General features: G+C 51.5%; 1 protein-coding gene across 1 annotated transcript in view; it reads right to left on the bottom strand.

Annotated features, from left to right (window-relative positions):
• The window catches only part of ptprub (protein tyrosine phosphatase receptor type Ub), a 34,711-nt gene that overhangs the window by 13,260 nt on the left and 6,451 nt on the right, over nucleotides 1–15,000 (bottom strand). Inside the window, exons 2-5 of the mRNA XM_035431600.1 lie at nucleotides 14,219–14,300; nucleotides 8,869–8,984; nucleotides 6,562–6,736; nucleotides 1,262–1,555 (exon numbers count right to left, since the gene is read on the bottom strand). Coding sequence (XP_035287491.1) covers nucleotides 1,262–1,555; nucleotides 6,562–6,736; nucleotides 8,869–8,984; nucleotides 14,219–14,300 — 667 coding nt within the window. The remainder of the gene's footprint in view (nucleotides 1–1,261; nucleotides 1,556–6,561; nucleotides 6,737–8,868; nucleotides 8,985–14,218; nucleotides 14,301–15,000) is intronic.

Here is a 15,000-nt window from a genome sequence, read left to right on the forward strand (position 1 = left end):
TACACTGCATTATAACTGAGCTACACTGCATTATAACTGAGCTACACTGCATTATAACTGAGCTACACTGCATTATAACTGAGCTACACTGCATTATAACTGAGCTACACTGCATTATAACTGAGCTACACTGCATTATAACTGAGCTTTACTGCATTATAACTGAGCTACACTGCATTATAACTGAGCTTCACTGCATTATAACTGAGCTTTACTGCAGGAGTACTCAGATTTTCTGCTGAGTGACAGGCAGAATGTGGATGAATGGTGTGCATCTTGGATGGGTCATTAAAAGGAAGGAGAGGGAGATGAAAGAGGGAGTAAAAGGAGAGCACACAAGGGTTTAATGGACAGGTCCGCCCGGCAACTGCTGCAATCAACAGGCCCTCGTCATTTCAAAACAGCACACTACACTCAAGTGCTCATTCTGAGAAGCCCATTATCAGCCAATTAAATCTCTGCGCTGAGCATCTGCCTGCCGAACGGTTATCTCAACACTCTGAAATGCCACAGTATGGGGGAGAGAGAGAGAGAGAGAGAGAGAGGGGAAGAGAGAGAGAGAGAGAGAGAGAGAGGAGAGTGGAGAGGGGGAGAAAGGGGGAGAGAGGGGGAGAGAGAGAGGGTGAATGAGAGAACATGAGAGAGAGAATGAGAGAGCGAGAAAGAAAGAGAGGATGCAGATGAAAGACTCTGGCAGGTGCAGCAGCGTAGGAGCGGTGTGCAGTTAAAGCCCTGTGAGATACCCACGGGGCCCTGGTGCCGAGCCCATTCTCACATCCTGAGCGCGGCGCTGTGAACAGGCCCGTTTCAGAGCCAGCGAGAGGGGCGCTCAGCCTAGCCTAGCGTACGCTCTCCAAAAGCTTTTCAAACCAAATGCTAATGAGATCAGCCCGTTTCATCCGCCCAGATAGCGCGGACCGGCGGGCGTGGGGAACTGTATGTACATCTAAAACATGCAGCCGGTGGGCAAGGCTGTGGGGAGACTGGGGGAAACAGAGCGCTAACTACTCCACAGCGCTACCTGTGGCTCCCAAACTGCAGCTAATTTTAAACAAGGCTCAATGAGCACAGAAACCCCAGACCACAGGGAACAGCTGGCATGACCACATTTCCACACTGGTATAGCAGAGGGTTACGCACCCAAACCCCACACAGGTGGGAGGGTCACTTCTGAGAGTGAGAGGGGGAAGGAGGCCCTGCCATGGTGCAGGTAAGCACAGGTTTTTTTGGGAGGGGTGTGGTTTACGGTCGGGGGGCCAACCTGCGCACTTGGTCCGGCTGACCAGCGGGGGCCCGGGGGGGCCGGTGCCGCCCTCCCCGGGCCGGCTCAGCAGCACGCTGATGTGGTACTCGGTGTCCGGGTCCAGGTGCCACAGTTTGTAGGTCACCATGTTGACCCCGTGCACCTCGGACCAGGGGGCCTGGCTGGCCCTGTACTCGATCTCCTTCCGCACGATCGGCCCGTCCCCCAGGATGGAGTTGGTGTTCAGCTGGACGATCAGGTAGGTGGAGCCGGCCCGCAGGAGCTGGGGGGGCGCGATGGGGGAGGGGGGCACTGTGGGAGGGAGAGGCAACAGTTTAGGGGTACAGCAGGACACACCAAGAATGGACTTGGCTGATACGGAACTACAACTGTCAATCACGCAATTTAAACCTGCCCCATTCGCTACAATTTTTTAAAAATTTCTCTTTGAAGATTTTATATTTATAGCAAACCCTTTACAGATATGGAATATTCTATACTACAATTTACTGTAAATATCTGGACTTTTTGGAAAATAGAATAATAAATGCACCACGGCAATGTATCGTTAGAAAAAATAGCTCGCAATATCTGAAAGCTACAATAATTTGTATATAGCGTGAAGTGGTGCAATATCTTATTCCCAACATGATAATATTTTTTTGTTCAACGTTATTGCAGTGCGTTCCATTTCTGAATAACTCTGCGTTGTTTTCAGCAGGCTGCCATTGAAGCCAGTGGAAATTAGCCTTGGCTACACACTCTGAACAAAACATTTGGCTCATGCATTAAACAGGCTGTCCATCTGTGTGAGCCAAGCTTTGGAACAGCTTTCCATGTTAAAGAAAAGTTAAGAAAGCATTTCTTCAGTAATATTTCACAAAACATTTGTGTTGAAACAAAGCAGACTTGATCCACTGCCTCACTCAATGAGCATCGGGAGACCTCCTGTCTGTGACTCCATCAGTTATTCTGTAAAGAATTTAACCTCTTTCAAAAGCAATCATTCGGCACAGAGGACTGGACATTAAAGAGAAAGAAAGCATTTGTTTTGGGTGCACTGATCTGGCTGGTGAAAAGCCCCAGGATGTGAACTTGGGATCGTTATTCTCCCAGGCATTCTGAGATCTCCACCCTAAAGGCCTTGAGCAGCATTAAACCTCCCTAATTAAGGAAAGGCAACAGCTCCTTACAGGTCAGGAACTGCAATTATGACAGGAATAGGATCGGGGGGGGGGGGGGGGGGTTAGGATGGGGGGGAGGTTCGGGCATCATGAGAACCGACTTGCTGTAAAACCCGTTAGTGTCAGGAGTTCAGAAACGTAAAATGAAGGGGCTACGTGTGACATCAGGAAAGGTCATGGGGTCAGATCCCATGATGGGATTCTGGGTAAGGGAGTGGTTGGGCACACAGTTTGGGGCAGTGGGTTTGGGGCAGCAGATCTGGGGTAGCAGGGTTGGGGCATCGGGGGCAAATCGAGTTAAGGTGGTGTGGGGAACGCAGGAAAGGGTTAGGGGTTAGGGGTTAGGGGTTAGGGTTAGGGGAGGGGGTTCAATCGGCTCGTGAACAAGACAGGAATCCAACATGGCTGACATCAACGTGCGCTCTGAGTGCGCAATGTAGACACAGTCCAGAATGATCTACAGACAGTTTAATGCTGCCTTGGGTGTACCCCGGGGGGTGGGGGGTGGGGGGGGGCAAGGTTGCAGGCTGTCTTCTTGGAATGAAGGATGTCTCGGGCTTCCTGCTAGCGAGCGCCCGGCTAAGCTGCGGCGGCTCCAAACGGGGCCTGGTCAAGGACAAGGCCGGTTTATTTACGAGCCGCTCATAATTCAGCTGAACAGCCCCGCCAACAGACAAGCACTCCATTCACAGTATGTTAATAATGCCAGAGCCCCTCAGAACTGCCCCATCCATTACACACTATCTTCCTGTCCAGAGTCTGACAGCCAGTGTGGAGAGCGTCTCAAGCAACGGCGTATATAAATTTAACCTGACAGGAAAATAGCCCAATCACCTTGGACTACAGTGGGTGAGGGAGGGTCCCTGTCTCCCGGTTGGATGATGAGTTCTGGCATTAACAACGAAACACACAGTTTTTGCCATTTTGTCACGCCCAGTTTCAGGCCTCCCGCTGAGAGGGGGGAGGGGTCTGCTCCACCTGGCCTGTAGTCCTGTTGGTGGGCGGGAGCCGGGGAACGTGGGTAAATGAGTTTAAGCAGCGGTGCGCGTCGGGAACAGAGCGGTGTGAAATGAGCTGATCGACACAATTAAAGGGCTGATTAGCCCCTCGTTAGCGGGCGAGGTCTGGCGCGCAGGTTCATTAAGGGCCTCGTCAGGGCGGCCCCTGCGGAGCCTGCCGGTCCCCACGGAGACGCCGCCACCCGTGACCTGCCGTTGCCACGGCGCTGTCGCGGTGTTGCCACGGTTATCCGGGGCCCCCGCTCCACTTCACACAGAAACGGAAGCAAATGACTTTCAGTGGGAAAACAGGACGGAACCGCACAGTGTTGGGACCGCACAGTGTTGGGATCGCACAGTGTTGGGATCGCACAGTGTTGGGACTGCACAGTGCTGGGATCGCACAGGGTTGGGATCGCACAGTGTTGGGACCGCACAGTGTTGGGACCGCACAGTGTTGGAACTGCACAGTGTTGGGACCGCACAGTGTTGGGACTGCACAGTGCAGGGATCGCACAGTGTTGGGACCGCACAGTGTTGGGACTGCACAGTGCAGGGACCGCACAGTGTTGGGACCGCACAGTGTTGGAACTGCACAGTGTTGGGACCGCACAGTGTTGGGATCGCACAGTGCAGGGACCGCACAGTGTTGGGACCGCACAGTGTTGGGACCGCACAGTGTTGGGATCACACAGTGTTGGGACCGCACAGTGTTGGGACCGCACAGTGTTGGGACCGCACAGTGCAGGGACCGCACAGTGTTGGGATCGCACAGTGTTGGGATCGCACAGTGTTGGGACCGCACAGTGTTGGGACCGCACAGTGTTGGGACCGCACAGTGTTGGGACTGCACAGTGTTGGGACTCCACAGTGTTGGGACCACACAGTGCTGGGATCGCACAGTGTTGGGACCACACAGTGTTGGAACCAGCAGTCCCGGCAGCACTGCAGGATAACAGTTACGTAAAGGCTCGTAAGGCAGAGGTTGCAGGTTTGATTCCTAGGCCGGGCACTGCCGTTGTAACCTCCAGCAAGGCGCTCAACCTGAACTGCTTCAGTAAATATTCAGACATATAAATGCGTTGCGTGTAAAAACAGATATTAGCTGAGTAAGAGCATTACCATGACGGGCCGAGTCAATTCTATTTGAGGAAATGAAATGAATGAATGAACGAATTGAAAACAACTTCAAAGGATGCTGCAGGCATTTATTTTTCCAGTCTAGTGATTGAAATTCAATTTTCCCGATGCTGTGGACTTGACGGATTTGAGACGGAATCGACTCTGACTCTGGCAGCGAGTCTTTAAACTGTCTCTCTGCGCCGGCGCTGGAAATGCAGGAAAAAATATGGCCAAGAAAATGCGTGGCGACAGAGAGAGCGGAGCCGTTTCTCTTCGGGCTCAGGGTGAACACCGAAACCTCGTTACCGACCGGGAAGACGAGGAGAAGGAGGAACGAAACGAAATGAAAGGAAACCCCGGCTCTCTTACTGCCTCCACCAGCCCGTGGGCCCTGCGGATGGGGAGCGTGCGGCTGCCGCTTTAAAAGGAGAGAAATGAAAAAGCCCGTTACACGCGTGTCACGCTCCGCTCGCTGCTCAGGATTCACACGCGGCTCTCGTTCCAACACCCGTCGCCGCGGCGACATCCGCGGTCCACGCCTTGCAGCCCGGTATTCCACCCCCCCCCCCCCCCCCCCCGACTGCAGGCGTGTAATCCGTGAAGCCGCATTTGTCCGTGGGATTAGAGAGGAGAATGCATCACAAATACAGTCCTCTCATCGGGCTTTGAGAAGGGCGTTTGTGGAGGGGGGGGGGGGGTGTTGTTTGAGAAGGGCGTCTGTGGAGGGGGGGGGGGTGTTGTTTGAGAAGGGCGTTTGTGGAGAGGGAGGGGGGTGTTGTTTGAGAAGTGCGTTTGTGGAGGGGGGGGGGGTGTTGTTTGAGAAGGGGGGCGTTTGTGGAGGGGGGGGGGTGTTAGATTAGATTTCCTCGTCTCCGTGCTCATGTCACGCTCGCGCCCATCGACCTGAGCTCCTGTTCCAGGTCTGTGATGTCATATCCTTTTGAAGGTGCTACCTGGCACCACCAGCGGGCGTGACTGGGGTTCCACAGACCAGACCAAGGGGTGTCACACATGCCCTGAGATCTGATTGGAGGAGGAATATCTTAACCTCATCATACCTGGCTCTGTAGCCAATTAAAACAGGTACCTCTACTGTAGTCATACAGGAGTGTATACTGTCACACACACACACACACTTGCTATACTCATAAATGAAAACATTTAGACTTCCTTAGTTTAGTCTGCTTCTTTCAGTCGGTATTTCGCTGTTGCTGAACTCTGAGGAGTGTCTGTCACAGACGGCAGTCTCCCGCTGAACAGTGTCACTCATCCGTCACCGCGGGAACCTCATTTTTCTCAATCAAGGCGCTAAGACAAGCACTTCAGCAGAACAGAGCCTTCGCTTCTGTTTCAATGAACCATAATCTGGTGTCACTGAGTTTTGTGATATTAATGAGGCTCATTTGGAGTATTTAGTCCATATTCAGTTTTTACACCCTTCACAAAGCCTTTAATTGGCCAACCCCTGATTGGCCGTACTCTGAATGCCCGCACTCCGATTGGTTGTGCTCTGATTGGCTGTGCTCTGATTGTCTGCACTCTGATTGTCTGCACTCTGATTGGCCGTACTCTGAATGGCCGTCTGCACCACAGGGCCAGCGGCGGGAAGGAGCTTCAGCGGAGAGTTTAGTGGCAGTTAAACTGTGTGACTCGCTCTGGGCCTCTGAGGTTTGTGTGTGTTTATCACACCTTCCCCTCTCACAGCGCCGTGACCCTGCCGGTGATTCAGTCCCACAATGCACTGCGACTGGCACTGTTCCACACTGAAGAGCTCTTTACTGCCACGGAATCACTCCCCGAATTCAGCAGATTTCACAGCTCAGCTTGACCTGAGAGGAAAAGGGGTCTCCCGTTCCACCATGGAGGGGGCGTGTGGGGACTCAGGGGGTCTGGGGGGAGGGGGGGGTTGTGGGGACTCGGGGGGTGTGTGGGGGGGGGGGGGGGGGGCGTGTAGGGGGGTGTGGGAGGGGGCGTGTGGGGGGGGGGGGCGTGGCGTGGGGGGGGGTGCGCTCACCTTTGACGATCAGCTCGGCGAAGTTGGAGACGCCGGAGCCGCGGGAGGACTGCGTGACGCAGCGGTACAGGTCCTGCTCCCGCCGCGTGACGCTGTCCAGCTGGAAGGACGCCACGAAGCGCCGGTGGCTCAAGTGCTTCACTGCAGCTGCAGAGAGCAGGTCCCCACTATGCCTCTGCAGAGACACACACACACACACACACACACACACACACACAGGGTCAGAGCAGGTCCCCACTATGCCTCTGTAGAGACACACACACACACACACACAGGACAGGGTCAGAGCAGGTCCCCACTATGCCTCTGCAGAGACACACACACACACACACACACACAGGACAGGGTCAGAGCAGGTCCCCACTATGCCTCTGCAGAGACACACACACACACACACACACACACACAGGACAGGGTCAGAGCAGGTCCCCACTATGCCTCTGCAGAGACACACACACACACACACACACACGCACACAGTGGCCTCATTCAGCTCCTCAGAACATACGTGTTCAGCACCACTGGACACGCATGTACACTGTGACCCCCTCTGCACCGCCCACACCAAGCCCTCGCAAACACAGAAACTGACTGAACAGACAGGCCTGACCCCCCCCCCCACCAAACCCAAAAACGCAACACCCTGTAAAAAGACTCAGAGCAGCAGGAGTTATGGCTTCTCTCTCCTTTACTGATCTGCTTGGGTCTCTGTTTTCATGCGATCTGCACAAATTACACCCTCATCAATTCCCTCTCTTTCAGCTGCTAATTAAAGAGGGTCTGTGGGAGATGGTGGGATGCCGTTTGGAGAGGAGAGGCAGAGGAGAGGAAAGGAGAGGAGAGGAGAGGAGAGGAGAGGAGAGGAGAGGAGAGGCAGAGGCAGAGGCAGAGGCAGAGGCAGAGGCAGAGGCAGAGGCAGAGGCAGAGGCAGAGGGGAGGGGAGGGGAGGGGAGAGGAGAGGGGAGGGGAGGGGAGGGGAGGGGAGGGGAGGGGAGGAGAGGAGAGGCGGGAGGCACAGAGGCTGAGAGGGGTAGGCCAGGACATATGACGATACCGCAAACAACCCCTTCTGACTAAATTAGGAGGAAACCACAGAGTCCGCCCCCCCTAGACAACAACCTGAACCAGCACTGTAAGCAGGAGGGGGAGGGGGGCAGGGTGACATGTCCCCCCAATGTTAGAAGCAGTAAAATTGTCCTCTTCAATAAGAACAGGATTATTTTACAGTGGATCTTAAAAGCAAAATTTGTCCCTATACCCTTGGGCAAAATGCCGGAATGCCTGTCTCACTCAGGGTGCAGAACACTGCACAGGCCTGTCAGCTGAGTGCAAAGCTTTAAGTACCGTTGAGTCTGAGCTGTGCGGCTGGCCATCAGGGCACCTTTCCTTTCTGAGGCTTTCTAAGCCTTCGCTTCTCAACCTTTAAATGTCAGCATAAAGGAAAAAACCCGACGACAACGACGACAACAACAACAACATAAAAAAAGCCGTGTCACTTATTTTCAGAAATGTGGTCTACGCCAACCTCCCTGATCTGGAGAGCACGAATATAAGCACCGAGAAGCAGAGCCGGATGAAAGGGGGGGGCGGGGGGGGGCGGGGGCGGGGGGGGGGGGGGGGCGACGTGCTCGCACCGGAATCTCATTTGCAAACAGCCTTTTTAAGTCCCACCGCTGTCGTTCCAAAGCCTCTCACGGGCCGGGAGCCCGGGGGGGGGGGGGCCGCGGAACGTTCCGGTACTCCGGAATGCATTTCAGAAATACGAGGGCCGTCAGGTTTTCGACACAAACTCACTCACAGACGCCCGCCCCCGTGCCCTCTCCGGATGGAAAATTCCAGAAGCGGGAGCTAAGTGAAGACCTTTTTTCCTCTCACGGGGGCTGGAGGAACTCAAGGGACACTCACGAATCCCAGGAGCACCTTGCTGCTGTCAGGTGTGATGTGCACCTCCACAGCGCTATCTTAGCTTTCATCACCATAACTGAATGATCTGATCAAATCATAACAACATTGGATGGCTGGTCAAGAGACTGTACATACAGTGAGCTCCATAATGTTTGGGACATAGACATATTTGTTCATTTATTATTACCGTATTGTGTCTCTTTCCCAGAATAGGATTTGGTCACATAGGAAAATCTGGGTATTATATGCAATAATGCACTAAAACCATTGGAAGAAAATTGTTGATTTTGGTAACCCTAAAGGTAATTCCATTGGGCTCTCTAGACTGATGGATGAATAACTCCCCAACCCCCCACACAGTGCCCCCCCCAGCCCCCCCCCACACAGTGCTCCCCCCCTCACCTCCAGCAGGAACTGCTCCGCCTCGGAGGCGCGTCCGGACGCCACGCACTGGAAGGAGGCGTTCTGCCCCGCGTTCACCTCCACGTCCCCCAAACGCGAGAAGTGGGGCGCCTTATCTGCACCAAGACAGAGGTCAAAGGTCATAACCAGCTCCAACACTCACATTTACACACATACATGCAGGAGAACCTGAGAGACTGACAGAGCCCTCACTGACTGACTGACTGACCCCTAACTGACTGACTCCTCACTGACTGACTGACAGAGCCCTCACTGACTGACTCCTCACTGACTGACTCCTCACTGACTGACTGACAGACCCCTCACTGACTGACTCCTCAGTGACTGACTGACAGACCCCTCACTGACTGACTCCTCAGTGACTGACTGACTGACTCCTCAGTGACTGACTGACTGACTGACTCCTCACTGACTGATTCACTGACTGACTCCTCACTGACTGATTCACTGACTGACTCCTCACTGAACGATTCACTGACTGACTCCACACTGACTGACTCCTAACTAACTGACTCCTCACTGACTGACTCACTGATTGACTGACTCCTCACAGACTGATTCCTCACTGAACAGCCATGAAGCCACAAGCAGCAGAATGCAATAAGGCTCCATATTGTCAGCCAAACAAAGGGGGAAATTAAATGAAAATGAGTCACACTTTTTATTAGTTAGAAATGTTTAAAAGTTCAAATGTAGACAAAGGGACACGTCTTTGCTCTATTCATAAGAACAAAACGTGGAAAAGTCCAAAGTATTTGATGTAAGTAAGGGTGAGAACAAAACGAAACAATTTTCAAACGAGTCAAAGGTCGAGTGTGAGTCGGCATGGAAACATAAGAATGATGTTACAGCCAACTTGATTACCGGTTATTAACTCAATGGTTATGGGAACAGAGGAGAATAATCTTTTAAAGGATTACGCCTACAGTTATGTAAGCCTACCAATCCAATCAATAAGGGATTCAAATTCTTACGAACGGTGCGTTTTCCCACCACTTTCAAAGTTAACCTCGATCTCCATGCACTCAAGGGTTCTGCTGTAAACAGGCATGTAATTATATATCATTTCATCAGGTCTACTGTGAACCGACTGACAGTTGGTCTTTCGTGCACACACCGCGCACAGAAGCCTGGCCCCCATTCAGCAGTTACAGCCCTGCTTCATGCTAAAAGCGGCCCTTCATAATAAAAGCGCTTTGCAGGGGAGAGTGACGGAAACGTCTTGCTGGGGAAGGCCACGCCCGTGATGGACTCATAGAACACAGCGGTGTCCCCGGGCAACGGGTCACAATAAGGCATCATTTCCCGTCCCTGTTATGAGCCCCTTGATCCCAATCTGACAGTGGAAGCATTGATTTGCTCTGCTTGGACTGACATGGGGGGGGGGGGTGCATGGGGGGGACTTTAAATGTCCTCTCGAACAACCAAAGCTTTTTATCATCCCAAACACAGTCAGTCCGTGAGAATCTTAGAGATATTTCTGCCCTAATCACTACAGATTATACCCTCCTCCCTTTCCCACTGTAGACCTGAACCAGGCTGGCTCATTATAGCCCTTTCCCACTGTAGAGCTGAACCAGGCTGGCTCATTATAGCCCTTTCCCACTGTAGACCTGAACCAGGCTGGCTCATTATAGCCCTTTCCCACTGTAGAGCTGAACCAGGCTAGCTCATTATAGCCCATTCCCACTGTAGAGCTGAACCAGGCTGGCTCATTATAGCCCTTTCCCACTGTAGAGCTGAACCAGGCTGGCTCATTATAGCCCTTTCCCACTGTAGAGCTGAACCAGGCTGGCTCATTATAGCCCTTTCCCACTGTAGAGCTGAACCAGGCTAGCTCATTATAGCCCTTTCCCACTGTAGAGCTGAACCAGGCTGGCTCATTATAGCCCTTTCCCACTGTAGAGCTGGAAACAGGCTGGCTCATTATAGCCCTTTCCCACTGTAGAGCTGGAACCAGGCTGGCTCATTATAGCCCTTTCCCACTGTAGAGCTGAACCAGGCTGGCTCATTATGGCCCTTTCCCACTGTAGAGCTGAACCAGGCTAGCTCATTATAGCCCTTTCCCACTGTAGAGCTGAACCAGGCTGGCTCATTATAGCCCTTTCCCACTGTAGACCTAAACCAGGCTGGCTCATTATAGCCCTTTCCCACTGTAGAGCTGAACCAGGCTAGCTCATTATAGCCCTTTCCCACTGTAGAGCTGAACCAGGCTGGCTCATTATAGCCCTTTCCCACTGTAGAGCTGGAACCAGGCTGGCTCATTATAGCCCTTTCCCACTGTAGAGCTGAACCAGGCTGGCTCATTATAGCCCTTTCCCACTGTAGAGCTGAACCAGGCTAGCTCATTATAGCCCTTTCCCACTGTAGAGCTGAACCAGGCTGGCTCATTATAGCCCTTTCCCACTGTAGAACTGGAAACAGGCTGGCTCATTATAGCCCTTTCCCACTGTAGAGCTGGAACCAGGCTGGCTCATTATAGCCCTTTCCCACTGTAGAGCTGAACCAGGCTGGCTCATTATGGCCCTTTCCCACTGTAGAGCTGAACCAGGCTGGCTCATTATAGCCCTTTCCCACTGTAGAGCTGAACCAGGCTGGCTCATTATAGCCCTTTCCCACTGTAGAGCTGAACCAGGCTGGCTCATTATAGCCCTTTCCCACTGTAGAGCTGGAACCAGGCTGGCTCATTATAGCCCTTTCCCACTGTAGAGCTGGAACCAGGCTGGCTCATTATAGCCCTTTCCCACTGTAGAGCTGAACCAGGCTGGCTCATTATAGCCCTTTCCCACTGCAGAGCTGAACCAGGCTGGCTCATTATAGCCCTTTCCCACTGTAGAGCTGAACCAGGCTGGCTCATTATAGCCCTTTCCCACTGTAGAGCTGAACCAGGCTGGCTCATTATAGCCCTTTCCCACTGCAGAGCTGAACCAGGCTGGCTCATTATAGCCCTTTCCCACTGTAGAGCTGAACCAGGCTGGCTCATTATAGCCCTTTCCCACTGTAGAGCTGGAACCAGGCTGGCTCATTATAGCCCTTTCCCACTGCAGAGCTGAACCAGGCTGGCTCATTATAGCCCTTTCCCACTGTAGAGCTGAACCAGGCTGGCTCATTATAGCCCTTTCCCACTGTAGAGCTGAACCAGGCTGGCTCATTATAGCCCTTTCCCACTGTAGAGCTGAACCAGGCTGGCTCATTATAGCCCATTCCCACTGTAGAGCTGAACCAGGCTGGCTCATTATAGCCCTTTCCCACTGCAGAGCTGAACCAGGCTGGCTCATTATAGCCCTTTCCCACTGCAGAGCTGAACCAGGCTGGCTCATTATAGCCCTTTCCCACTGCAGAGCTGAACCAGGCTGGCTCATTATAGCCCTTTCCCACTGTAGAGCTGAACCAGGCTGGCTCATTATAGCCCTTTCCCACTGTAGAGCTGGAACCAGGCTGGCTCATTATAGCCCTTTCCCACTGCAGAGCTGAACCAGGCTGGCTCATTATAGCCCTTTCCCACTGTAGAGCTGGAGCCAGCTCGCTGCACTATCATCTTACGTCAACTGCAAAGACGCCCTCATTCACAAATACATGATCAACTAGATATCTGGGTAAGAACCCCCAGTAACCTGTTAGAGGTAAACCATAGCTTGTGACTGAGGTATTTATTTGACAGCATCCCATGTTTTTGGCGATAAGGTTCCATTAATCCTGTTTACCTCTCAGGAGCCCAAATTAAAGACTGCAAAGAAAAGGGGGATGAAAGAAAAAGTTGACAGCAGTAGTTTCCATTTATGATGCATGCTCTGTCACTGTTAATCACATTCTTTCTCTCGCCCGCTCTCTACCTCCACCTTTCTCCATCTCAGCCACTCTCTCTTTTTTCTCCTGTTCGCCCTTGATTCTAGGTCACTCTCTCCATTTCTCTCTAACCTTTACTGTCTTTATCTTGTCCTTTCTCTCCGTGTACCCTTTTCTCTCTTTATCTGGCTCACTCTCTTTTTCTCGTGGGGAGATCAGAGGCCGATAATGCCCTCCACATAAAGACAGACTGGCCTTCTGTTCCACCCGAGCACTGAGAAGATGATTAAAAGCTTCTCTTCCTTTCGCCTCCACACAAAGAGATAAGGACACCACTGAAAATCTCTGCCACCTCAGAAAACTCCCTGGAGGCCTGATCCACAGCAGACACCCATTACATTACATCACATTACATTACATTACCTTACATTGCGTTACATTACATTACATTACAGGCATTTAGCGGGCACTCTTAACCACAGAGATTTACACAGCCTTTTTACACTGCATCCATTTACACAGCTGGATATATACTGGACCAATGCTGGTTAAGTACCTTGTTCAAGGGTACAAAGGCAGCGTCCTACCAGGGAATCAAACCCGTGACCTTTACAAGTTATAAGACCAGAGTGTATAATTTCAATCTGAGACACTGCAGAAACAGAAGAGTAACTCAGGGTTTTACTACAATCATCATGTAGATGTAGAAATGTATTTATTCTTGTGTATCATTGTGTGTAGTTAAAAACACAAATTCTTTCTTTCTCTTTCTCTTTCTCTTTCTTTCTCTTTCTCTTTCTCTTTTTCTTTTTCCTTTTCTTCTTCTTCTTCTTCTTCTTATTCCTCATCTTCCTCTTCATCTTCCTCTTCCTCCTCTTCCTCTTTCTCTTTCTCTTCATCATTGTCCTCATCCTCTTCAATTTTTTCTTCACAGCACCAAAAATTGATTTCACAATTAATAAAATTGTGGGAAGGTAGATCGATGTGATGGCTTTTCCAGTGGGAAAGACCACATGAATACAGGTTTTACCATTTATTCTGGGGGACAAGAGAGGGCTTTGATTTTTTAAAATATTGGATCACTGAAGATATGGAATATTGCTTTGCTAAATTAATAAAAACGCACATACATCAAGGAGCAATTTTTCCACTGGTGCCTGTAATAATCGTGGTGTAGACATAGCTCCTCCTGTATACATCTGCTCTGGGACCAAGAGGAAGGAGAGGAGAGAGAGTTTTTTTGGAAGGTCAAATTGAAGGAAAGCTTTAAGGCTATTGAGTAGTGGGGTACTTACAGTAGGGGTATTTGAGTAGTGGGGTACTTACAGCAGGGGTATTTGAGTAGTGGGGTACTTACAGCAGGGGTATTTGAGTAGTGGGGTACTTACAGCAGGGGGATTTGAGTAGTGGGGTACTTACAGCAGGGGTAATTGAGTAGTGGGGTACTTACAGCAGGGGTATTTGAGTAGTGGGGTACTTACAGCAGGGGTATTTGAGTAGTGGGGTACTTACAGCAGGGGTATTTGAGTAGTGGGGTACTTACAGCAGGGGTAATTGAGTAGCAGGATGTCATCCATGCCGATGTACCCGCGACGTTCCTTGGACACGGTGGCCTCAAACAGCACCTTCAGAAAACAAGCAGAGAGGTGAGGGAGGTTGTGTATGTGTGTGTGTGTGTGTGGGTTCTATATATGTGTCTGTGTGTGTGTGTGTGTGGGTGCTGTATGTGTGGTGTGTGTGTGGTGTATGTGTGTGGGTTCTGTATGTGTGGTGTGTGTGTGGTGTATGTGTGTGGGTTCTGTATGTGTGGGATGTGTGTGGGGGGGTTGTGTATGTGTGGTATGTGTGTGGTTAATGAAGGGTGTAGTGGATAATGGAGGGTGTAGTGGATAAGGGCAGCAGGGTGTAGTGGATAATGGCAGAAGGGTGTAGTGGATAATGGAGGGTGTAGTGGATAAGGGCAGCAGGGTGTAGTGGATAATGGAGGGTGTAGTGGATAAGGGCAGCAGGGTGTAGTAGATAAGGGCAGCAGGGTGTAGTGGATAATGGAGGGTGTAGTGGATAAGGGCAGCAGGGTGTAGTGGATAATGGAGGGTGTAGTGGATAAGGGCAGCAGGGTGTAGTGGATAATGGCAGCAGGGTGTAGTGGATAATGGAGGGTGTAGTGGATAAGGGAAGCAGGGTGTAGTGGATAATGGAGGGTGTAGTGGATAATGAAGGGTGTAGTGGATAATGAAGGGTGTAGTAGATAAGGGCAGCAGGGTCTAGTGGATAATGGAGGGTGTAGTGGATAAGGGCAGCAGGGTGTAGTGGATAATGGAGGGT

This window comes from Anguilla anguilla, chromosome 1, assembly GCF_013347855.1.
Source record: "Anguilla anguilla isolate fAngAng1 chromosome 1, fAngAng1.pri, whole genome shotgun sequence".
Lineage (NCBI taxonomy): Eukaryota > Metazoa > Chordata > Actinopteri > Anguilliformes > Anguillidae > Anguilla > Anguilla anguilla.